The sequence below is a fragment of the Schistocerca gregaria genome, chromosome X, assembly GCF_023897955.1.
Source record: "Schistocerca gregaria isolate iqSchGreg1 chromosome X, iqSchGreg1.2, whole genome shotgun sequence".
NCBI lineage: Eukaryota > Metazoa > Arthropoda > Insecta > Orthoptera > Acrididae > Schistocerca > Schistocerca gregaria.
In genome coordinates, this window is record NC_064931.1 from 743454499 (window position 1) to 743480948 (window position 26450).

The 26450-nt window shown below is 42.9% G+C and overlaps 1 protein-coding gene across 1 annotated transcript in view; it reads left to right on the forward strand.

Moving 5' to 3' along the window:
- The window catches only part of LOC126299010 (coiled-coil domain-containing protein 175-like), a 142236-nt gene that overhangs the window by 83586 nt on the left and 32200 nt on the right, over window positions 1-26450 (forward strand). The window contains exon 6 of the mRNA XM_049990643.1: window positions 8867-9065. Within this exon, the coding sequence (XP_049846600.1) occupies window positions 8867-9065 (199 nt within the window). The remainder of the gene's footprint in view (window positions 1-8866; window positions 9066-26450) is intronic.

Consider the following 26450-nt stretch of genomic DNA (forward strand, 5'->3'; position numbering starts at 1 on the left):
GTCAGAGATGATGACCACACAGGACCACGTGCTGCAGGGGCTGCACTGTCGATGGCAGTCAAGGAGAGGGGGCAGAAGTAGGAACCCCAGACAGTGATCGGCCAAGTAGTGACCCGTGACCGCTGCTGTGGTGCGAACCGGTCTGTATGCAACACAGGAGCAAGCATGGGCAGCCGGCGGGGGGACTGAGGTGGTGGGCCCACCAGAACAGACCCCGCTGTGCGTTGGTGCAGCTGGTCGAAGTGAAGGGACATCTGCCCGTCAGGAGTGCGGATGAAGCACAGGCGCCAGCCCCAGCTACACTTAATGATGGCAGGCACCCAGGTCGGCAGCGGCGAAAACATAAGCACAGACTGGTGCACCCTGCCCGATCAATCACGGAGCCGGCTGATGCAGCATCAGATTCAGCAGGTGAAGAAGGGTCTGTGATTGGTGCCCATTTAACAGCTGCACCAAGCTCTTATCCCCCACCGGTGTGAAATGGTATGAACCCAAAAAATGGTCTAAAGCTGCTTAAGGGACCTGCTGGATACATACTTCCACATCCTAGTTGTAAACATCTGAACCATGCATTTGGCTTCCCCATTAGACTGAGGATGACATGAGGGAGCTGTAAGATGGCAAACACCACTAGCCTGAAAAAAATATGCAAATTCTCAAGTAGCAAACAGGTAACCATTGTAACCATGGTATACAGAAGTACTCCAATTGCAGAAATCTTAGACAGAGCTAAATAATGTATGTGGATGGACAACATTCCATGTAGGGAAGCTTGGAGTAGGCATCTAATACAATGAGCCAATACTGATTTGGGAAGGGCCCAGAAAAATCGACATGCAGATGCTCCTGCAGGTGCTGAAGCGTTGGCCAGGGGGGAAAAGGCATCCGTGGGGCTGCCTTTTGCTGAACACAGTGAGGGAAAGCGGTGATAAGCTACGTAATGTCCCCATTTATGACTGGCCAGTACACATGCCGTTGGGCCAAAGCTTTGTTGCAAGAGGCCCCTCAAAGACCGGCATGCAAAAGCTGCAGTACATTATAGTGTAAGGAAGCGGGAACCACAACCCGGGGACCAGTGTCCTCCGTAGCTAACAAAAGAAGCCTATCAAACACAGAAAGGCGATGCTGGGAGGAGTAGTTGTAATGTAAGCAATCTGAAGCATTGCCTGGAGGTTTTTCCGGCCAACCGTGCTGCACAAAAGAAAAGACCTGACTAAGTCCAGAATCAGTGGCGATGGCCGATGCATTTGTCACACTAGTGATGGGAAAACCATCCACCACATTCAGGTTCTTAACATCTAAATAGAAACAAAGCAGCTCATCCTGATTGAATGTCGGGTCCAGCCCAGTCGTAAGACGAGATAAAGCATTGGCATTGGCATGTTTTGCCATCACCCAGTAGTGGATTTGATAGTGATAATGGGAGAGGAAGAGAGCCCACTGCTGCAAACAATGCACTGCCTTGCCTGGCATGGAAGCTGAACAGTTAAAAAGAACAACCAATGGCTTGTAATCCGTGATTAAATGAAACTTAGAGCCATACTAGAAGATGTGAAATTTCTTGAGGCCAAATGCAGTCGCTAAGGTCTCTTTCTCAGTCTGAGAATACTGCTGCTGAGTGGGTGTTAAAAGTCTTAGAGGCATAAGCAATGGGTCATTCAAACCCGACCATGTATTTGTGCACCAACACAGTGCCAAGACCGTGCTGAGAGGCATCTGTGGCCAACATGAAATGCCGACCCGGCTGGAAAGATTGACGCTGAAATTTTAAGTGAAGCAAATGCTCAGTCACGCACTGGGCACCAGAAAAAGACACATTTTTATGCAAAAGCACTTGTAGGAGTTGAACAACAGTGGATGCGTCCAGTAAAAACTATATAGTACACAACATTACCTAGAAACGCCTGCAGTGCCTTAATGGAGGTCAGCTGCAGCAGAGCCACAGTTGAGTCAATATTGTGATGCAATGGTCTGAACCCTGTGTACGAAACCTCAAAACCTAGTTACTCAATTAACAGCTGAAAAAAACTGAGATTTGACATGTCTGCACTTGAGACCTGCAGCCTGGAAAACAGAAAACAACATTCAGAGATTGTTAAGGTGTTATTCAGTGAAAGAACCCGAAACAACAACACTGTCTGGGTATGTGTTTATTACGGACTGTGCATTAATCGTGAAACTGAAGTTGCCGCACTAAATTTACCTGATGCTCAATGGAGGAATCGAAAGTGTGAAATGCATCTAACCCAAACAGGCCTGCAGTTTCGAACAACAGATTTGTTAGGGACAGGAGTGGAGAACTGACCTAGTATTTGAAATCTGCTGTTTTTGTGGCTAACCAACTTCCGTGAAATCTGTGTGAAGGGAGGGGAGCCCAAGTCCACGTATGTTTGTGTATTTACTTAAGTCATTGGAATTTTCAGCAGTTTACTAAACCCACACAAGTCAATAAACAATTTGCTCAAGAAAACAATCATTGTAGAGGTACAGTTTTTGTCCATCAGTACTACTGTGTCCATCACATTTGCATAGGAGTTACACACCAATGCAATGTGGCCTTTCTCTTGATGCTTGTTGCAAACTATCCAACACTTAGAGCATGCAGCATGCTCATGTTGGGCGAAACAGTACGGGCAAGATGGAAGGTGGAAAGGGGGGGGGGGGGGGGCATGTGGCTGCTGCTGTGATGCATCCTGTTGCTGCTATGGTGGTAACTGATGCTGCCCCTTGCAATGCTGAGTCAAAGTTTGTGCTGCTGCAGTGGCGTCCCTGTCACCGCGAACACTTGCAGCGTGCCTAACCGGGTGGACTGAACATCTTCGAATATCTCCCCCCACACAAATATGTGATTACCTGCAACCCTTGACACTTCAAAGGACTGTGCTATATTGAGCACATCTATAAACATCAGATTCTCACATTGAAGTGCTTTTGTGCAGACTTCTCTACCTGTGGCGAGAGAATAGTAATATCATGTATTGTGTGATCAGCGTATGATATGTGATGGGTACTAGTGACAAATTTACAATGATGGTGCACCCCTCATAATTCTGCAGCCCAGGTTTTGTAAGATTGGTTTTGGCATTTCTGAATTGTACACATGTTGCAATGACATGTGTGACAGTAATATGTTCATCAAATGATGAACTGGCTGTTTCCTCCAAAGGTGCAAGTTGGCACAACAACAAATAAATGCACACCAAAAGCTAGGAAAGAAAGAAAGCCCTACACAGGTTTGCATCATCCATGCAAAAAAACGTGGAAATATTGGCGTAGCCGTGTCTCGTAGGAATCCCAATCTTCAGCCAATTCATCGTATGCTGGCAAGTGCGGTTGTTGCACTTCTGGGAGAGTGACCTGCCACGAACACACAGATGCCACTTGATTTAGAGCAGTGGCAAGAGCCTGCTGTTGTTCCGCTAAAGGTTGCTGCTGTGCAGTGATAGGTTGGAGTATTTCTTTCATTGAGATGTTCATCGGGTGACTTACCACTGACACGAACATGCAGAGAAAATGTAATCCCATCCTCCTTGTCAAATTTACTGCAGCAACAAGAACAACCGTGATTTATGGAGCATAGTGCTTTGTAGAGAAACACGTAAGATACAATGAAGTAAAGGTTATGCATAGTCCTGAACACACTGACCATACGACAGAAATACATGTTACAGAGAGGCCAAGCACTCATTTGTGATCGCTTAAATAATACATGTCTTTGTGGGTCAGCAGAGCACACCAGGGGGCCGACCCAGGTGCCCTCTATAAGTGGGCCTGTGAACTGTATGGACACACATTTTCTGAAGTTGCTTGCGTCAGGAGTGAAGGTACAAGAGTTCTGTTAAGCAGAATGAGCAAATCAAAGATTTATGATGTACTACATATAGTATATCAGGTTTGTAGTTATCTTGAGCAGCATGGTGTGGGTATTGGCTATGAATGTGTACATCGAGATGTTGACTACATGCGCTTCCAGTCTCCAGTGGGAAGCCACACAGTGGTGGCTATTGATTGAGGTGTCCCCTAGACATGGTGGCAAGGTGGGTTGTGGGTTCCACCAGTTACATGTGGCACAGATCAGCACGTGTCCACTTTGCCACCCTCATGGCTGATGCCTGGTAGAACAGCTTGTTTTCAGAGTAGCTCCTCTATGAGTCATCCCATTTACATACACAGCTTGACAGTTATTCTGCCACCCTTGGTGGGCTCTGTACAGTGCCTTGTCTCTTCTCTCTCCTCACTGTTGTGGCCAGTGCTAGTGGAAGTCCCCCATCAGACACCCATGCAGTACAATTAAATAACTAAGATACTTAGTAAACTATTGAATTGTATTTAGCTTTATGTGAGAAACATACATCATCTGACTCAAATAATCTATATGAAACCTAACCTTAGTTATGTACCCAGATGGATACATTATTTTACTTTTAAAATAATATTTACATTACACAAATTATGAAGTCTTATTTAATTAAAAATGAAAATGAGACATAAAATATGCAAAGAACCCTTCTCATCTGCACAAGAGAGATGTAATTTTATAATTGTGTTTTAAGCATCAAATCTTACATTATTAAAATGAACATTGTCAAAAGTAAAATAGGGAAAGAATCCTTGTCCTCTGCACAACAGGGATGCGATTTTACTGTACATCATGTTCTTTCTTGAAATAAGCATTGATGATAAAAAAAATATTTATATCACAAATTTTTGCAGAGAGAAAGACCACTAAATCTTCCACTGACTCATGTGAGAGTAAGATGGTGTGGCTCAGTGGTCACAGTAACATGAGACTATATCAGTAGGTACATCGTGTAAGGTATAAGTACATTTGTCCATATGCAATAAAGCTTACGGTGAAAACGTGACTTCAGTGCTCCTGAAAATTAATAAAATGTTATTACAGTGAGAGCCTCATACAAAAATCTAAGCATTTCTTAGGTTAACACCATTCTCCGTACTTTTCTGACTTCACTCATCTCTGTATGTCCTCTTTTCATGACTGGCTAAAAGGTAATGACATGCTGTAGTTTTAGAGTCTTTACTAAAAGGAAATTCTCAATAATCCCACTCACTTTCTAATTGAGGATCAAAATCAGGACACTCAACTGATCCCAACAGGTTCATCATCAAATCAGAATCACAGTAATATCATCATCAGTATCATACTACTGCATCATATCACTCAACAAGGAGTTCCACAATATGCCGTTATAATATATATCTATAAACCAGTCATGAAAGAGCAAAAAAAAGAAAAAAGAATGGTAAACTCTTTTACAGGAGTCTACTTAACTCAAGATTTATTGTTGCAACATACATGAAATGATTACATTTACAGATCAATAGCACAAGCAGTTCTGAGATACCAGGTATCGGCCCTTGCTGCAACACCCATATTAGTACGTGGTGGAGCCTCTACAGGAGCTAATCCAGGCACTGACTCTGGCGTACAGTCAATCGCACAGATGGCAATTACTGTCCTGGGATACATTAAATCACATCTGCTCAACCTGTTCATGTAGTTCTGTAAGAGTTGTTGGTTGATGAGTCATGCGAGTTGCTTCTCATCCTCTCCAACTTGCACTGTTGGAGACAAACCTGGGGATCGTGCTGGCCAATGAAGTTGCTCTGTCTTCCAGAGCACATTGAACTTCATAGGCAGTTTGTGGGTGGACATTTTCCTGCTGGAATAACACGTCATGTTCCTGTTGCAAGAACAGCAAAAGAACAGGTCTAACAACATTGTGCATGTACCAAGTGCTGGTTAGTGAAACCCTCAGAAACATCAAAGGTGTACAAGACTTATAGTTTATCGCACTCCAGACTATAAGGCCTGGCGTGGCTAGTGTGTCTTGGATGAATGAACTCTATGAGATGAGACAGTGCTCACCAGGTCTACATCATATGGGAAAATGACCATCACTTGCATGCAGACAGAATCTGCTTTCATTGCTAAAGACAAGGCACACCATTCTATCGTCTGAGTGATCCTTTGATGGCACCTGTCTAGCCGTGCATGTTGATGTTGTGGTGTGAGTGGAAGATGGGCTAGAGATGTGCTTGCTTGTAGTCGCACTGTAACAACCAGTATACAACAGTTTGTGTTGACATGTCTGGGCTCAAAAGCCTTCTTATCTGTGCTATGGTAGCGGTACTAATTGCCATTGCAGCCCTTACAATATGATGATCCTGGCAGGCATCTCTACTGTGTGGACATCCAGAACCTCATGTATGGGTGTGAGAACAGTAACATAACTACTGATACCAGCATAATCACACAACTGATGCAGCATGTCTAACTTGGGTGGCAATTCTCTGAAAGCCAACTACTCAGAAGGCCACAATTTGACCCCTTTCTAAATCACTTGGATGGCTGTTGGAAGTACGAGTGCATCTCCGTGGCATGGTTGCCTGATTACTCCACACTTTTGCATCACACTGAGCCTTCTGGCTGTAAGCAATCCCTATTAAAGGGTAGACACAGGTGGCACTCTGGCTGCTATGCCACTACACTATCTGATAGCGGATAACATTGAAACCATTATCCCTCAGGTGACATATGCCATAATCAGATCAAATTTGACATCATCTTTCTGTGTTACAAACTTTTCTTTCTGACAGTGTAAATAGGAGGGACATTCTGACAATTACCAATACTTAATGATCATACTGAAAGAATCTTCTCCACATTTCACACCAATCGCCATGTGAAGAAAAACACTAAAAAAAGAAAATAAAAAAAAAGAAAACCACCTGATTATAACAGAAAAATGTCAATACAAAGTAAGAGATCAATACCTTACTCTTTTCCAACTAGGTTCAAAACCTTGTGACTTGAACTCCACATGAAATGAATCATCAAGCAGTACATGGGAAAAACTCCTCATAATCAATTCACCAGCTCTCGAAGGTTCTAAGAATCCACTGTTTTTTCTCAGGAACACATGTCAGGGATGGGCTGTGGCTCCAAATTTTGAACAACTGACTTGTGATCTATCACTTGTTCTGGCTACACCTTTGAGTCTGTAACAGCCACAATTGTACTTATTTCCTGTAAACAGTCTCCCTCATTAGTTTTTTTGATACCCTCCTACTTCATTTAAACTTTCTGATACCTATTTCTCAGTTACTCCTGTAGTTTTATATGATTCCCTGCAGTCACCTTTGTTTGTTCTACTCTGACACAGATTCAGCACCGAGCGGGGTGGTGCAGTGGTTAGACACTGGACTCGCATTCAGGAGGACGACGGTTCAATCCCGAACCGGCCATCCTGATTTAGGTTTTCCGTGATTTCCCTAAATCGCTCCAGGCAAATGCCGGGATGGTTCCTTTCAAAGGGCACGGCTGACTTCCTTCCCCGTCCTTCCCTAATCCGATGAGACCGATGACCACACTGTCTGGTCTCCTTCCCCAAACAAACCAACCAACCAACAGATTCAGCCTCCAGTTTTTGCCTAATTTCTATACCCTGCTTGTCCAGCTTAATTGATGATCTATTAAGGTCAAGAAAAATCAGATTTAATCAAAAAATATGTTATGTCTACATTTTTCAATCTATGTAAGGAATGCTGTGAAACTTTACTGTTCCAATTAGTTTTGCCATTGTTTCTAGTTTATGTTGGGTAACCAGAGCTTACTTTGTGCCTACTGAATACAAGTGACTACTGATCTACTCATTTAAATAAAATATCTGACAGACAGGGGAAGTTTTTTTAAATTTAAATAAAATTTACTTCTCCTTGCCAACTCATTCCATACCATTAATAGAATAATTATCCAATTACAATCCTGTAGATACTACCTAAAAGTTTTCTCTGCAATCTTTCATGCATCAAACATGTTTCATATTATAATGTACCTCGTGAATATGATGTGTGTATCATGAAACTAACTAATGGTCACTTCGATGAGCTACCAATCTCCTCAATGTTCTTACTATTACTCTGTAGTAGTTTCACCTCCTTCGGTTTGCTTAAAAAGCCTTGTATGAAATCTATGTAACTGATGTTGTGCATGAAGTTTTGATTAATTTTGCATATATCAGTATTGCCAGTAACATATTTACTTTCTAATTTCAGTTACTTGATAACTGAACCTTTCTGTTGCTTCCCTTTCATCTTTTCCACTATATCCCATGCTGTTTTGATCTTAGAATAAATATAAATAAAGGAGTAAAGGTAACAACTCATTGTATAGTGAAGACATTGAGCACATTTAAAAAGCTAGTGCTCCGATCCTCTTTTGTACTATTTCTTAAGACCTCACAGTATTTTATGTAATGACCTACTGATTCTGATGCCTTTTGTTACCCCCACTGGTTGTTTGTCACTACTGGAATTGTGTTTTATGCATCTTAGTAGAAAGTAACTGCCATAAAACTCGATAAATGCATTGTATTTATCATTCAATCTGTGTGCACTGTTCACCATTTAGAATTGTCACCGTAAGGTAATCAACTTCCTCTGACAACACGTTAGTAACTCCTGTGTGTGTGTGTGTGTGTGTGTGTGTGTGTGTGTGTGTGTGTACCTTTACGCTGGGAATTCTAAATGGTGAACAGTGCACACAGATTGAATGATAAATACAACACATTTATCGAGTATTATGGCAGTTAGTTTCTACTAATATGTATAAAACACAGTTCCAGTGGTGACAGTCAACTGGTGTGTGTAACAAAAAGCATAAGAAGCAGGCACATTTGTGTTTTATGGCTTTTACAAACACTATTTTCTCATTTTTCTGATTTTTTTTGGGGGAGGATATCCTGCTTCAGAGAATTTATGACATAGTTTTAATTTCTCTCTGTGTGTTTGGTCATTACTGCCTTTGTGTTTACCATTACAGAAAAGTGAAATTTTGTTACAGGAAATTTTGATGGATGTTCTAAGGAAGGGAAAGACAAAATTGGGGCTATGTGCACAATCCTGCCTCAGGAATATGAGGACAAGTTGGCATACTATAAAGGTCATATTGCCCAGTTACATGACATGAAGAACAAAATCAGAAGGGAAACATTAGCACAAAGAAAAAAACTGCATGAACTTTTCACAGCAGAAGTTTCTCGGTACAAAATTACTCAGTACTATTATTTTGTAATAATGTGCTTTTATGGTATTAGATTTATACTTAGAAAATTTTTGTGCAATAATAAATATTATATCATTTGTCAACAATAGTCAATAGTTTTAAATTGAAAAAATACCATAGCAGCTGCATCAGTAAGAATACAAACTTATGGGACTATACCTCAGTAGAAAAATATCCTGTTAAGCAGTCGAAATCTGAAGTGCTAACAAGAAACTCCTTGAGTGCAAGGTCACAAGTTCAGTCTTTAGTAAAGCTCATTTAAATTTTTGTGTTAACAATTGTGGCAGGAAAAATGTTAGCTGGTAATGACTCACCATATGCATCATGAGGGCAACGGAAAATTATTGTCCAGGATGTGCAGAAATCAACCTTCTATGGGATATATGTATTACACTTCACAAAATGGACATCATCAACATTCAAAAAATGTTCAAAACAAACAGTTAATTTGTACCATGTACATCGAATGGAAAATGGTGTCCCACAGTGACCACAAAGGTTCACACCATCAAGATCAAAGGCAAACCTCCTGGTAGCTACTCCCTCAGGATCTCAGCATTCATCTGCTGTGTATAGGCTTGGAGACCACAGAGTTCCTGAGCTGGGGACTAGTAAGCACCACCAGTCGCCTTCATCATTAGTTCTGGACATGCTTCAGCAACCACTGTATGGTGTGGCAGTGGAACATTGTGTGTCACAGGGAACGGGGATTTTGGCTTAACTGCCCGGATTGCAAGGATGGTAAAAACCTCTATGAAAAACGCCTCAATCTCAAAGTGTGCTGCCCACTGATGAGGTGCATGTTGTTGAGGTGGGACAGTCATTAGTGGGCAACCTCTGGGGACCCTGCTGCACCTCAGTTGTACACTCCTGGAAATGGAAAAAAGAACACATTGACACCGGTGTGTCAGACCCACCATACTTGCTCCGGACACTGCGAGAGGGCTGTACAAGCAATGATCACACGCACGGCACAACGGACACACCAGGAACCGCGGTGTTGGCCGTCGAATGGCGCTAGCTGCGCAGCATTTATGCACCGCCACCGTCAGTGTCAGCCAGTTTGCCGTGGCATACGGAGCTCCATCGCAGTCTTTAACACTGGTAGCATGCCGCGACAGCGTGGACGTGAACCGTATGTGCAGTTCACGGACTTTGAGCGAGGGTGTATAGTGGGCATGCGGGAGGCCGGGTGGACGTACCGCCGAATTGCTCAACACGTGGGGCGTGAGGTCTCCACAGTACATCGATGTTGTCGCCAGTGGTCGGCGGAAGGTGCACGTGCCCGTCGACCTGGGACCGGACCGCAGCGATGCACGGATGCACGCCAAGACCGTAGGATCCTACGCAGTGCCGTAGGGGACCACACCGCCACTTCCCAGCAAATTAGGGACACTGTTGCTCCTGGGGTATCGGCGAGGACCATTCGCAACCATCTCCATGAAGCTGGGCTACGGTCCCGCACACCGTTAGGCCGTCTTCCGCTCACGCCCCAACATCGTGCAGCCCGCCTCCAGTGGTGTCGCGACAGGCGTGAATGGAGGGACGAATGGAGACGTGTCGTCTTCAGCGATGAGAGTCGCTTCTGCCTTGGTGCCAATGATGGTCGTATACGTGTTTGGCGCCGTGCAGGTGAGCGCCACAATCAGGACTGCATATGACCGAGGCACACAGGGCCAACACCCGGCATCATGGTGTGGGGAGCGATCTCATACACTGGCCGTACACCTCTGGTGATCGTCGAGGGGACACTGAATAGTGCACGGTACATCCAAACCGTCATCGAACCCATCGTTCTACCATTCCTAGACCGGCAAGGTAACTTGCTGTTCCAACAGGACAATGCACGTCCGCATGTATCCCGTGTCACCCAACGTGCTCTAGAAGGTGTAAGTCAACTACCCTGGCCAGCAAGATCTCCGGATCTGTCCCCCATTGAGCATGTTTGGGACTGGATGAAGCGTCGTCTCACGCGGTCTGCACGTCCAGCACGAACGCTGGTCCAACTGAGGCGCCAGGTGGAAATGGCATGGCAAGCCGTTCCACAGGACTACTTCCAGCATCTCTACGATCGTCTCCATGGGAGAACAGCAGCCTGCATTGCTGCGAAAGGTGGATATACACTGTACTAGTGCCGACATTGTGCGTGCTCTGTTGCCTGTGTCTGTGTGCCTGTGGTTCTGTCAGTGTGATCATGTGATGTATCTGACGCCAGGAATGTGTCAATAAAGTTTCCCCTTCCTGGGACAATGAATTCACGGTGTTCTTATTTCAATTTCCAGGAGTGTATTAGGCTCACTTAGGCAGGTGGGGCTTATTTCCCTAGCAGCTTGTGGGACCAAGCTGGAACCCTCAAAATTATCTCTTCCTCTTTCTCCTCCTCCTCCTCCTCCTCCTCCTCCTCCTCCTCCCCCCCTCTCCTTCCCCCTCCCCCTCCCCCTCCCCCTCACCCTCACCCTCCCCCTCACCCTCACCCTCACCCTCACCCTCTGCCCTCCTCCTCTCAATGAAAAGAGTGGGCCACCGGTAACTATTAACACCAAATCATATATGAGGGCTGGTGTAGCCAGTCCTTCTGACTCAGGAGTAAAGTCTAAGAGTTTTGGGTCTACTAACAGAACACATGCTGGCTGTTAGAATGTGTTTTTAATAGTAAAAAGGAAAGAAGGCAGCTTCAAGAAAGTTTTGCCTTTCTATATTCAAAAAGGGCTATAAGGCAATGCAGGCAGTTTAAAATCAGTTATGCGATTGCATGGTCTTGAGGTGGCGTTCTCGCTTCCCGCACGTGGGGTCCTAGGTTCGATTCCTGGCGGGGTCAGGGATTTTTCCAGCCTCAAGATGAGTGGGTGTTGTTGTGTCGTCTTCATCATCATCATCATCATCATTACGCTCAGAGGAAGGCCATGGCAAGCCACCTCCACTAGGATCTTGCCTAGTACAAGCAGTGCGGCTCTCCCGCATCGTCCCCTATGCTTCTCAGATTATGGGACCTCATCATCATCATCATCATCATGATGCAATTGCCTAATGGGACACTTGGTGGAAACAGCTGTCTCCAACAAGTTACGAACCTATAGAAACTGCATTGCCTTGGGGAATATGCCATCAAAAGTGAGCTGCACACCATCTTGAATTACAGTAAAGGTGTTGTGACATGCAGGGATCTGGTGGATATTTCCAAGGAGGAACTGAAAGATGAGTGGGCTCTCTAAGCTATACTCAGCATGCAAAATGTCATAAAGTGGGTGGATGCGGATCTTATAAAATCAAACTCCTTTTTCTTGACATTAAATTGCATGTTAAGGCAGGTTTACTTCATCTAAGCACACATCATGATGTACTAAACCCAATGTGGTGTTTCAAATTTTAGCATTTTAGGCATACTACTCTTGGATTTCACAGAAAAGCTACTTGTGGCAAATGCAGTAAGGCCGCTGACATGTGTCCCTTGTTCCTCTCCATTGAAGTATATGAATTGCTCTGGAGCTCACTCTGTCTGGAGTTGAGACTGCAGCGTGTATCTTGAAGAACGGAAGATACAAGAGCTTAAGACTATGAACTGCATCCCATATAAAGAGGCCAAATAAATGTATAAAGCCATGCTGCCCCCAACTTTCACTGCCTCCTGCACTGTGGTTCTTAAACAGCCACTGCAGAAAGCTGATGCTGCAACACGAAAAGAGGTTTCTAGTGTCAGCACTAATATCTGCATTTGTCCGTGCACTTGCGCTGCTGCTGTCCATCCCCCCAGAACTCAAGGAAAAGCCATGAATGCCATCATTGTGGAGTGCTCCTTCAAAGGTTCAGCCTGATATGCTGGCCAGTGCTGTTGCAACCACAGCTGCAGTTGTGCCTGCAAAGCCTACACAGGGAAAAAATCAGTGCCAAAACATTCACCACAGATGCAATCAGAAAGTAGTCAGCCTGATGACGTCGACGTTACCCTCAATGATATCTATCTCAGTTCTTCTTTAGAGGTGATGGCTCTTGATGTTGGACTGGGGCAATCATCTTAGTCCAAGACTGAGCCTCCATCAATTGTGGGCTCCGCTCCATGGCAGAAAGTCAGGATGAAAATTCTACCCCTGTGATAGATGGCTCCCACCCTCCAGTGGAGTGTTAATGGGTTCAGGACACATGTGGAGGAACTGAAGCTTCTAGCACAGGAACACTTCCTGTGCATGTGTTTGCAGGAAACACATTTTAAAGCATCTGATGGGGCACTACACTCTGTTGCAAGAATGACCTGACTGGAGAAGGGACCAAGGGAGGGGTTGCTGTGTTCATAAGTAACATGCATCAATTCTCTGCTCTCCCCCTGGCTATTGACCTGCAAGCAGTTGCAGTTGAAATTCATGAACTTCGGAGGATTACAGTTTGCTCACTGGATTTACCTTTGCTAGACACAGTAGACTCTTAGGCTCTCGCAGATCTTATGGATCTTACAGAACAACTCCCCAAACCATTTCTAGTTCTGGGAGACTTCAATGCCCATCATATCCTATGGGACGTGACCTCTACTTGCCCTTGGGGTTGGGTTTTGGAGAGCCTCCTGACACCTCAAGAGCTGTGCATCCTAAACACTGGTACTCCCACTCATTTCTGTTTCGCTACTGGGTCATTCTCAGCCATTGGCCTTTCTCCCTGCTCTCCAGCCCTCACAGACTGTTCAGTGGGAAGTTATTGATGACCTTCATTCCAGTCACCATTTCCCACTCCACATTCACCTACTGAATGGAGGATTGCTTGAAAATATTCCACCAAAATGGATGGTCAGCAGGGCTAACTGGATGCTGTTCAAACAGCTGCCATTGTTCGAACACCATGACAGCATCCAGGAATGGGTGGACCACATCACAGGAATGGCCCATTGCGCTGATGACTTATCCATCCAAAAGTCTTCCAATCATCTTGGTGGGCTAATAAGTGCCGCTCAGCTATCTTAGACAGGTGGCTCTTTGCTGGTTTAAGTGCCTCCCAACAGCAGACAACCTCATAGCCTTTCGAGTCGTGATAGCCAAGACTCGACTCATAATTAAGGAGAGTAAGAAAAGGTCATGGCAAGAGTTCCTGGACTCCATCAACTGTTCCCTCCATCAACTATTCCACTTGTTCTACCACAGTATGGGAAGACATCTGGAGGACTTCTGGTAAACACAGTCATTTACCAATGACAGTGCTGAAACGTGAGTGTCTCCAGACAATGCCCAGAGACATTGCTCAGACACTGGCAGAGAATTTTGTAAACACTACTGTCAATACAAGCCAGGATCTGGCATTTTGTTGCTACTGTGCAACTATAGAGAGGGGAAAGTTGGACTTCAGATCCAACAGTTCTGAATCTTACAACTCCCCTTTCTCAATGCGAGAGCTGGAATTGGTGCTGTATGAGACGTTTGACATGGCACCTGATCACGACCAAATCTGGTAGTGCAGGCCAGCAGTATCAAATGAAATAATACTCTTTGAATGTTTTAATTTAATATGGCAGGAAAAGACCACTCATTTCCCAGTAATTATTGGAGTATCACCTTAATCTCGGAAAGACCCTGGAGCGAATGGTTAACCATCATCTGATCTGCTTGTTAGAGACCAGGCAGCTCCTTCGCCCCTCTCAGTGTGGATTCTGGAGATTTCAATCCACTGTCGACAACCTGACCCTGCTAGAAATTGATATTCAGCAGGCTTTCCTACATAAACATCACTGTATCGACATATTCTTTGATATCAGTAATGCATATGTTACTACATGCAGAGACAGTATTCTCGCACAACTGCATCAATGAGGCTTACATTTTGAACAGGAGAATGGTGTCCCTCAGGGCATTGTTTTAAGTGTTACCCCATAACCATAAACAGTATCACGTCTATGGCAAGGTACAGTGCTCCTTATTTGTGGATGATTGTGCTGTTTTCTGTTCCTCCTCCACTGTTGCAACAGCAAGCCATCAATTGCAACTTATAGTGCGGAGATTAGAGGAGTGGGCTGTGAAGACAGTATTTAAGTGTTATATGTGTGTGTGTGTGTGGGGGGGGGGGGGGGGTCTTGTCATATTTTTAATGTATTTTATTTATTTATTTACACATTTAGTTCCATAGGACCAAATTGAGGAGCAAATCTCCAAGGTCATGGAAAGTGTCAGTACATGAAATTACAACATAAAAGTAATAACAGCTAAAAATAAATATTTATGCACTCAAAAAAGTCAGTTCATACGTTTAAGTAAATGCAATCAACAATACAATAAGAATCTGCTTAATTTCTCAAGGAACATAATAGAAAGAGTGACCCATGAGGAAACTCTTCAGTTTCGATTTGAAAGTGCATGCAGTACTGCTAAGATTTTTGAATTCGAGAGGTAGATTATTGAAAATGGATGCAGCAGTATACTACACACTTTTTTTCCGCAAGAGTTAAGGAAATCTGATCCAAATGCAGGTTTGATTTCTGCCGAGTATTAACCGAGTGAAAGCTGCTTATTCTTGGGAATAAGCTAATATTGTTAACAAGAAATGACAGTAAGGAATATATATATTGAGAGGCAAATGTCAAAATACCCAGACTTGTGAACAGGGGTTGACAAGAGGTTCATGAACTTACACCACTTATTGCCCGTTTCTGAGCCAAAAATATCCTTTTAGAGTGGGAAGAGCTACCCCAAAATGTAATACCATATAATACTGTATGACATAAGTGAATGAAAATAAGCAAAGTAGACTAATTTTTGTGATGAATGATCTATTTTCTGATACCGTTTGAATAGTAAAAATGGCAGCATTAGGTCTTTGAACAAGATCCTGAATGTGGGCTTTCCACGACAGCTTACTATTTATGTGAACACCTAGTAATTCGAACTGTTCACTTTCACTAATCATATGCCCATTCTGTGAAATTAAAATGTCAGGTTTTGTTGAATTGTGTGTTAGAAACTGTAAAAACAGAGTCTTACTGTGATTTAGCGTTAGTTTATTTTCTACAAGCCATGAACTTATGTCATGTACTGCACTATTTGAAACTGAGCAAATGTTGCACACAATATCCTTTCCTACCAAGCTAGTGTCATCAGCAAACAGAAATATTTTAGAGTTACCCGTAATACTAGAGGGCATATCATTTATATAAATAATGATACAGGAGTGGCCCCAACACTGATCCCTGGGGCACGGGCACCTCCCACTTCACAGCTGTTATCAACATGGTGAATAATGACCTTTTGCTGCCTGTTGCTAAAGTAGGAGGTGAACCAGTTGTGAGCTACTCCCTGTATTCTGTAATGGTCCAACTTCTGGAGCAATATTTTGTGATCAACACAATAAAATGCCTTAATTAAATCAAAAAATCTGCCAAGCATTCAAAACCTTTTGCTTAACCCATCCAGTACCTCACAGAGAAAAGAGAATATAGCATTTTCAGTTGTTAAACGACTTCTGAAGCTGACTGTACATTTGATAGCAAATCGTGTGATATAAAATAATCAATTATCCCTGTATACACAGCCTTTTCAATAACTTTTGCAAACACTGATGGCATAGAAATAGGTCTAAAATTATCTACATTATCCCTTTCTCCCTTTTTATAAAACGGCTTTAACTGAGTACTTTAATCGTTCAGGAAACTGACCATTCCTTAAGGAAAAATTACAAATATGGTTAAATACAGGGCTAACACGTGCAGCACATTACTTTAATATTCTGCTAGACACTCAATCATAACCATGATAGTTCCTTAGTCTGCAGTGATTTAATTATTGACTCAATCTCCCTGTTGTCTGTACCACAGAAGAGTATTTCAGACATCAATCTCAGAAAGGCATTTGCCAAGCATGTTATGTGATTTCCTGTAGAAAATAAATTTTTATTTAATCCACCAGCAAAGCTCAGAACATGATTGTTAAATGCTGTACATATATCTGATTTATCAGTAACAGAAATATTTTTACTATGAACTGACTTTATATCATCGAACTTATGCTGCTGACCAGACACTTCCTTCACAATTTTATCCTGTGAATTAGCTATTCTATTTGCATACAACATACTCTTTGCGTTCCTAATAACATTTTTAAGCAACTTACAATACTGTTTGTAATGGGCTACTGTAGCTTGATTGTGACTACTTCTAACATTTTGATATAATTCCTGCTTTGTTCTACAAGATATCCTTATCCCACTAGTCAGCCACCCGGGCTGCCTATTACTGCTAGTACCCCAATTACAATGTTTTAACGGAAAGCAGCTCTCAAAGAGTGTGAGAAATGTGTTAAAGAAAGCATTGCATTTATTGTCTATGTTATTGGCACTGTAAACATCCAGCACTCTTGTTCCTTGACAAGGTTTTAAAAACTCTCTATTGCTGTTGGATTCACTTTCCTACATAGTTTGTAATTAAATATGACATTGGTTTGAGTACAAAAGCCTTTTAGTGTTAAAATTTGTGCATCATGGTCTGAAACGTCATTCACACTTTTACCAACAGAATGCCCATCTAGTAATGAAGAATGAATAAAAATATTGTATATGGCTGTGCCACTGTTCCCCTGAATCAAAACACAGTCTGCATCGGATCATATGAATTTAGGAGGTCTACCAACATCCTTTTTCTTGCTCCATCATATACAAAACTAACATTGAAGTCACCACATGTAACTAATTTCTAGTACTTCCTACAAAGTGAATCAAGAGCCCTCTCTAGCTGGAGCAGAAATGCTCTGAAGTTGGCATTAGGGGACCTATAAACAACAACAATTAGAAGTTTAATTTTACTAAATTCAACTGCCCCTGCACAACATTCAAATATCTGTTCAGTGCAGTGTCGTGATATGTCTGTGGACTCAAATGGAATGCTGTTTTATATGTACATAGCCACTACCCCACTCTGCAAGGAACTCCTTGAAAAACAGCCAGCTAATCTCTGTCCTGATAAAGGAAGCCTCTGAATTGTCAAATTATTTAAGTGCTCTGCTATACCAATAATTTCAGAGTCAACATCTATAAGCAGTTCACTAACTTTATTTCTAGTACCTCTTATATTTTGATGAAATATGCTAATTCCTTCTCTACCTTGAAACATGATGTCCTTTGAAGGTGAGCCCTTAGTTAGAGGGACTTCCTTTAAGTAGGTATACCTATCAGCTGACTTCAGTCTAAAAAAGGTGCAGCTCTAACACCAACTACTACTACAGGTATTTTTCCATGAGTGATCCTACCACCACCCACTACACTGTCACTTGTAAGCTTTGCCAGCCTCCATTTCCCATACCTATTGAGGTGCAGGCCATGCCTAATAAGACCCAGTCTACTGATAGATCCAATTGGCACCATTAAAATGTTAACTGTCAGAATACCTCATCCTCCTAGCTGCCTTCTTGCCAACTGCCAGTTCCCATCCCCCACCACCCTTCACCCTCCTCAACCTATCTAGTTCCTCCTTTGCGCATTAAAACTGCACCTGTACGGCACAGATCTCCTGCTGCTCTATCAACTTATTTATACTACAGATTCTGCATTCTCAGGAGAGGATCTCGCTAGAATACCCACTGTATTCCTCACTGCATTCTCCCTAATGAAAATACTTTGAACAAATCCCACACCATAACCCACTACTCACAGACCTACGACAGAACCCACACTTCTTACTCATGGTAAAATTGTACAGTTGCTGAAAAAAACTATACATCTACGTTACCTAAGTTCAGTTACACCAGTAGAACTATTTATAGAACTAACAATAGTGGTCTGGAAATTCTCTGCCTACTAAGAGAGCAATTACTTGTATTAATACTACTACGCCACTGCTAATACCAATACCAAGAAAACTTCACAAAATTATTAGCTAAAACCAAAAATTCAAGTGGCCACTTGGAACACTCAACAAAGCTAATACACTAAATGAAACTTTACAAAAATATTTCACTAGAAACAATAAGAAATGTCAGCTGAAAACTAAAGCATGAAATTTACTAAACGACTTCAACACACAGAAAACTCTAAAAAAACACCGCGAGTGAACATTTCCAAAAGTTAATTAAATCACTATTTTGCCACAAACAGCTCGAATCACCACTGAAAACTGTTAAATTATATAACTGTATAACAGTGCACAAATAACTTTGTCAGTACTTAGCTTGATTATGCTGTAGATCATAACCAAGTGAAAGTATGTTAGCAATCCTGTCTGCAGATCAACACAGTGACACCTTATTAGTGTGTTGGACCACATTTGAAACACAATATGGCAGCATTTCTGCAAGACATGAATTTGACAACTCCTCGCTAAGTTTACAGAGGTATGTGGCACTACATGTCAACACACACGTCATTCATTGCCTGTAAATTACTGACCAGTTGTTAGTGGATGTGGAGCTGGCACCCAATAACATCCCAAATGTTTTCCATCAGGTTCAGATCTGGCGGGTTTTGTGACCAAGGCGTCAATGTGAATTCACCATCGTGCTCCTCAAATCACTGTAACCAAATTCTGGCCTTGTGATACTGACATGGGTACTCTGAGATGCCATACCACTGGGGAAGGCAGTATACTGTTAGATGTCGAACCACTGGAGAAGATGATAATACTGCGAGATGCCATCACCTCCGGCGAAGACATCAAGTACAAAGATGTGAGTGGTTCGGAGTATTTTTCATGTGGTCCACAGCTGTCAAGATGCCTTTGATCACTACCACAGATCCCATAGAAGCCCTGGTGAATGCGTCTCACTCCCCAGGCTTCATACAGCCCACATAGATCCCAGTCTGGTACAGACCATGTTTTGAACAGCTGGTCGCCTGGGTTGTGGCGTATTCAGACACTACCATCGACGTGGTTCTAATGAATGACATTATTCCTCTGATCTGTGGTCCATTCTCAATGACCCCATTCCCATTGCAATCATAATTATAATTGTTGATGTGGTTGGCTCAACATGGGAACCTGTAGGGCTCATCTGCTGGGAGCCCCTATGTTCAACATTGTGCACTGAATGGTGTGCTCTGGAACACTTGTGTCTTCATCAGCACTGTATTCTGTTGTCATAACTGTCACAGATTACCATCTATTCTGCCTCACATGGTGAGCTAGTCTCCGACCCCCACTTTCTATGAAAAGGCCCAGGCATCCCAACACCTTGTTTCCAGCTCATGGTGTCAGTGTCCTACTATTTTCCATAGCTCGTGATAGTAGCATGTGAACAGCTGACCAGCTTCACCATTTCTGTGATGCTCATTTGCGAGTGCAGGGCCATAACAATCTGCCTTTGTCAAAGTCCAATATCACTGAATTCCTTGATTTCCAGCCCATATAATTGCTTTAATGATTTTTCATTCATCTCTGCTGCTCTTACATACTTTCCTTACCAGGTCACATGCCCACAACACTACCAGGTGGGCAATGGTTATGAAATTTAGGCACATTGATGCATCTTCAAAGTGACAGTTGGGTATTACCGTATATACTCCAATAATCCGCGAATGTTTTTTCCCAAATTTTAGGACGAAAAACTGGGGTGCGCGGATTATTCGAAACATTGTTGGTGCTGTTCCGCCTCCAACAATACATCCCATTATACTTTGCATTGTTCCGGCCTCAGTCTGTGAAGCATCAGTAGCACGTTAGGAGTGAAGTATTAACTTCTTCAAACTTGTTAATTATGGCTACAAGTTCTCGTTATCGCTCGTACACTGCTAAAGAAAAAGTGAAAATTATTGAAGAAGCCGAGAATATTGGAAACCGTGCAGCAGCTAGAAAGTACGATGCGAGTGAGAATTGTATTTGCGACTGGTGAAAAAATAAAACGTAGCTTCAAGAAACTAATAGTAATCGCTGGGCGTTTCCCGGCCAAAAAGCAAAGCATCCGGACCTCCAGAAAAGGCTCTGCGATTATGTAGATGAGAAGTGACAATACGGATGCGCGGTGACGAGTGAAATGTGCCAACTTAAAGCATTGTCTTTAGCCAAAGAACTAGGCATTACCAGTTTCAAAGCTAGCCGGGGCTGGCTATCAAGATTTTTCAACCGAAGTGGTTTAGGATTCCGGAGGAAAACTACTATTGCTCAGCGGCTTCCAGGGGATTACTAGGAAAAAACAGTGAAATTTCATCGTTATGTGATAAATCTGCGCCTTAAACAATCCTATATATTATCGCAAATTGGTAATGCAGATCAAACGCCAGTCTATTTTGAGATGCGGCTCGACAACACAGTGAACAGGAAAGGAGACTCCAGCATCATGATACGAACTGGCGGCAGTGAGAAACAAAGATGTACAGTGATGTTGTGTGTAACTGGCGATGGACGAAAGCTACCACCTTACGTGATATTTAAAAGGAAAACTATTCCGAAAATATCAGTAAAAGGGATACCGGTATTAGTGAGAGCTAATCCGAAAGGGTCAATGGACAGTGAGCTTATAATTGACTGGGTGACACACGTTTGGCAACGTCGTCCTGGTGCGTTACTGAACTTACGTAACATGTTGGTCCTGGACAGCTTCCGCGGACACACAACTAAGGAAGTGCGAGACAAATTACAAAAAGGGAAAACTGACTTGGTCATTATTCCTGGAGGCCTAACATCCATTCTACAACCACTAGATGTGTGTATAAATCAGCCCTTCAAAGCTGCACTTAAACAGCGATATACGCAATGGATGGTTGATGAAAACCATAAGTTCACACCTAGTGGAAAAATCAAACGGTCGGATTTGTCCCAGATTTGTGAATGGGTGAAAAATGCATGGGACCCCATTCTGCAATTGCTGGTGGAAAAATCCTTCTTAAAATTTGGAATCACAAATTCACTAGATGGAACAGAGGACGACGCTCTATGGGAAGATTGTGAAGACGACAATGATTCTCCCGCGAGTGATGACAATGAAAGTGATGAATAGAGTGGTAAGAGAGGAAACATACCGGTATTGACTAAAATATTTTATTGCACATACCATATTAACAAATTCTTAAGCAACATAATTCACATTTCTTTTTTTGCTATTGTAGGTACGCGTAGAGTCCAGGCTGGCGGTGATAATGTTTCCCGGCCGCCCGCCCGTCTAATGGGCCAGCCAGCCAGCCGCACGCCGCTGGCCGCCTGCCAGCCGCACACCGCTGAATGGGTTACGTTTTAATGATGTATCAGCCTGTACAGCAGCGTAGCTTCAAACCAGTAGTTATTATACATATTTTTGAACCCATCATAACATCGGAACAATTTTTTATTTGTAAATAAAACAAATTAAAGCAAAAATATTTTTTTTTCCTCTTCCTCACAATTGGGGGTGCGCGGATTATTCCAGTATATACGGTAATAGCCTCCTCCAAGTACCTTGGCGTTCGCAGCTCATGGTTTAGTGGCTAGCATTGCTACCTCTGGATCAAGTGGTCCCGGGTTCGATTTCCGGCCGAGTCAATGATTTTCTCCACCCAGGGACTAGGTGTTTATGTTGTCCTCATCATTCCATCATTCACAAAGTGATGAGATTGGAACTGGAAAGATTGGCAACTTGTACAGGCACTGATGACCTTGATGTTGACTGCCCCACAAACCAACATAATCATCTCATCATTACCTTGGCATCATCACCAACTTGTAGGGATAAAAACGAACATAACTACTAGAATGGCCCCAGTAATTCAATATAATATGAACAGATTCATTTAATTGTGAGGAACTGAATCATCTTTCATAGAGAAAATTGTTCTTGTGTTTGTAGTGGACATACTTAAGACCTGAAAATACCGTACTAAGAGGCTTTAATCTGAACAGAAACAATGGCTTTGATAACTGGGAAGCAGATACCATTCTTCAGAAAGCTTACTTTCTACCAGATTAGAAGAGGTCACTCTTAGAATACGCGTGCGATTGAAAATAATGATGTGCTCTTTGAATCTGCTACAGTGTGATCGTCTAGGAAGACTGTACCACAAGATAACTTTCATTGTTGTACTAATAACTGCATAATTGCTTCTGTATTACTGAATTATCAGTTTGTTGGCCTATTACTTAAAATCTTCTGTTTTATTGGAGTAAAACAATAACACATAGATTTTATGTTATGTTACATTACCTGCATAATGATACTGTTTAATTGAGAGGTATAATTTTTCCTGCATTATTAACATATTCAGTTCCTTCAACTCTTGCCTTTTTAATCACATTAAATTTAAACTACTCAGGGCTTTTGCTTTTTTAAAAAAATTTTGACATTGCTTCAAGTTGATGTCATATTAGCTATGTGGAAAACAACTTACGTTGTTTCACAATCAATAGTTCATGATTCTTCCTTTAGGGCAGCACTAATGTTCATTATAGAACAGTACACATGTCCAAAATGACATTTCTAAAATGAATTCAATAAAGGAACACAATTCTCTCACATAAGAAGTTAAGGGTTATAGTCATTTCTGTGCTGACAAGATGCAGCTGTTTTATGTTGATATGAACCTGTATCTGACTAATTTTTGTATAAAATGGACATATCACCTTTGTAAAATGACTGTTTTAAATACTGCAACATCATATTGTGGGTTACAGCAGACAGAGATAAGCATTATCTTAATAACAAGTAAAAGATATAGCTGCAATTTCAAGAATTTCCTCTTGAGAAAACATTTCAACATTTAGTGTGTCATTTATAAAAGTAGCTACTCTTTCATGGCTAATTTTAGTTCTACAGAAAGAACTTGCTAGCATCCTACAGGAATGTACAAAGCAGATTCAGCTTGTGTGAACCGGTGCTCATCTGTACAGAAGATATGACTGGGGTTTGTGTTTATGTTGTCTATTTCTTACTACTTAAGGCTCTTCGCATTTAGTGTTGGGAGTTCTACAGATTATTTTTTAAATGTTGATTATAGTCTACGATGATTGGGTCCATGATTTTACACTCCTGGAAATTGAAATAAGAACACCGTGAATTCATTGTCCCAGGAAGGGGAAACTTTATTGACACATTCCTGGGGTCAGATACATCACATGATCACACTGACAGAACCACAGGCACATAGACACAGGCAACAGAGCATGCACAATGTTGGCACTAGTACAGTGTATATCCACCTTTCGCAGCAATGCAGGCTGCTATTCTCCCATGGAGACGATCGTAGAGATGCTGGATGTAGTCCTGTGGAACGGCTTGCCATGCCATTTCCACCTGGTGCCTCAGTTGGACCAGCGTTCGTGCTGGACATGCAGACCGCGTGAGACAACGCTTCATCCAGTCCCAAACATCCGGAGATCTTGCTGGCCAGGGTAGTTGACTTACACCTTCTAGAGCATGTTGGGTGGCACGGGATACACGCGGACGTGCATTGTCCTGTTGGAACAGCAAGTTCCCTTGCCGGTCTAGGAATGGTAGAACGATGGGTTCGATGACGGTTTGGATGTACCGTGCACTATTCAGTGTCCCCTCGACAATCACCAGAGGTGTACGGCCAATGTAGGAGATCGCTCCCCACACCATGATGCTGGGTGTTGGCCCTGTGTGCCTCAGTCATATGCAGTCCTGATTGTGGCGCTCACCTGCATGGCGCCAAACACGCATACGACCATCGATGGCACCAAGGCAGAAGCGACTCTCATCGCTGAAGACGACACGTCTCCATTCGTCCCTCCATTCACGCCTGTCGCGACACCACTGGAGGCGGGCTGCACAATGTTGGGGCGTGAGCGGAAGACGGCCTAACGGTGTGCGGGACCATAGCCCAGCTTCATGGAGACGGTTGCGAATGGTCCTCGCCGATACCCCAGGAGCAACAGTGTCCCTAATTTGCTGGGAAGTGGCGGTGCGGTCCCCTACGACACTGCGTAGGATCCTACGGTCTTGACGTGCATCCGTGCGTCGCTGCGGTCCGGTCCCAGGTCGACGGCCACGTGCACCTTCCGCCGACCACTGGCGACAACATCGATGTACTGTGGAGACCTCACGCCCCACGTGTTGAGCAATTCGGCGGTACGTCCACCCGGCCTCCCGCATGCCCACTATACGCCCTCGCTCAAAGTCCGTCAACTGCACATACGGTTCACATCCACGATGTCGCGGCATGCTACCAGTGTTAAAGATTGCGATGGAGCTCCGTATGCCACGGCAAACTGGCTGACACTGACGGCGGCGGTGCACAAATGCTGCGCAACTAGCGCCATTCGACGGCCAACACCGCGGTTCCTGGTGTGTCCGCTGTGCCGTGCGTGTGATCATTGCTTGTACAGCCCTCTCGCAGTGTCCGGAGCAAGTATGGTGGGTCTGACACACCGGTGTCAATGTGTTCTTTTTTCCATTTCCAGGAGTGTATTTAGTTCATCTCAAAGTTCCACTACCACGATCACTAAAATGAGCTTTCCATCTCTGTTGAAGTGGAGTCCATGACTACTGCTCATGCTCACTAGGAGCACATGTTTTAATTTTCTACACAGTTTCTGTAGCTCAGTGTTGTAGTGCTCAATTTCTGTATTAACATACGACCAATGAGGGACATCGTATCACATTGGTATGTTTATTATAATGTCATTTGTGTTGTGTTGTTTTGGTAACATCTTCCTGTGCTCTCTTGAGTGCTGGCTTGCTCTCATTTTTGTAAATGCTAGTGCTGACACTTATTGTGACGATTGCCTGCTTTATTTCCTCGTTGATTGCCCTCGGTGTCAAGATACTGCGTTGCTACACACTGGCTGAAAAATGGGGCAGGGGGGGGGGGGGGGGGGGCGTGGAAATTCAACACTGACTACTTTAAATGATGTAACTGATAGGTGCACATTTGCCGTTTCACAGTTCTTTATTTTTTATTTTCACTGGTCACAACCCTTCCCCCTCCACCATAATACACAGTTACATGGCCAGTGCACTATAGTTTAACTTCTGATAAGTCTCATTAATAGGCTGCAAGTAAACACCAACATACTGCTACAGTAGTTTACTGTTGAACAACTACAAGCAGTAAAAATCTAACCACACAGTTCTTGCCACATAATATGGTATGTATCGAACACACACTGTCATCATTTTAGCACATGTCCTATTACACTTTTTTCACAGTTAAGTGGATGCATTATTGCTGTTCTAATCAATATAGGTTCCTCATCTGAAACTAGGCCATGGACTGACTGTCTTGGGACTAAAATCAGGCCCTTATATATATCATCACAATAATAGGCACTGAAACTACACATTGATGTTTAATTTACAGAAATTACAATTAAAACTTAATATATTAACTGAATACATAAAAGATTGGTTCTTTTTAACAGTTTCTTCTACTGCAAGGGTTAGGCTGAATTATTTGTTTAAATGATTAAATTAACATATATAGTTACGCAAACAATACTTTTGACAAAACTGGTGATTACTTTGGAATTAATGAAGGGCTGACGTTG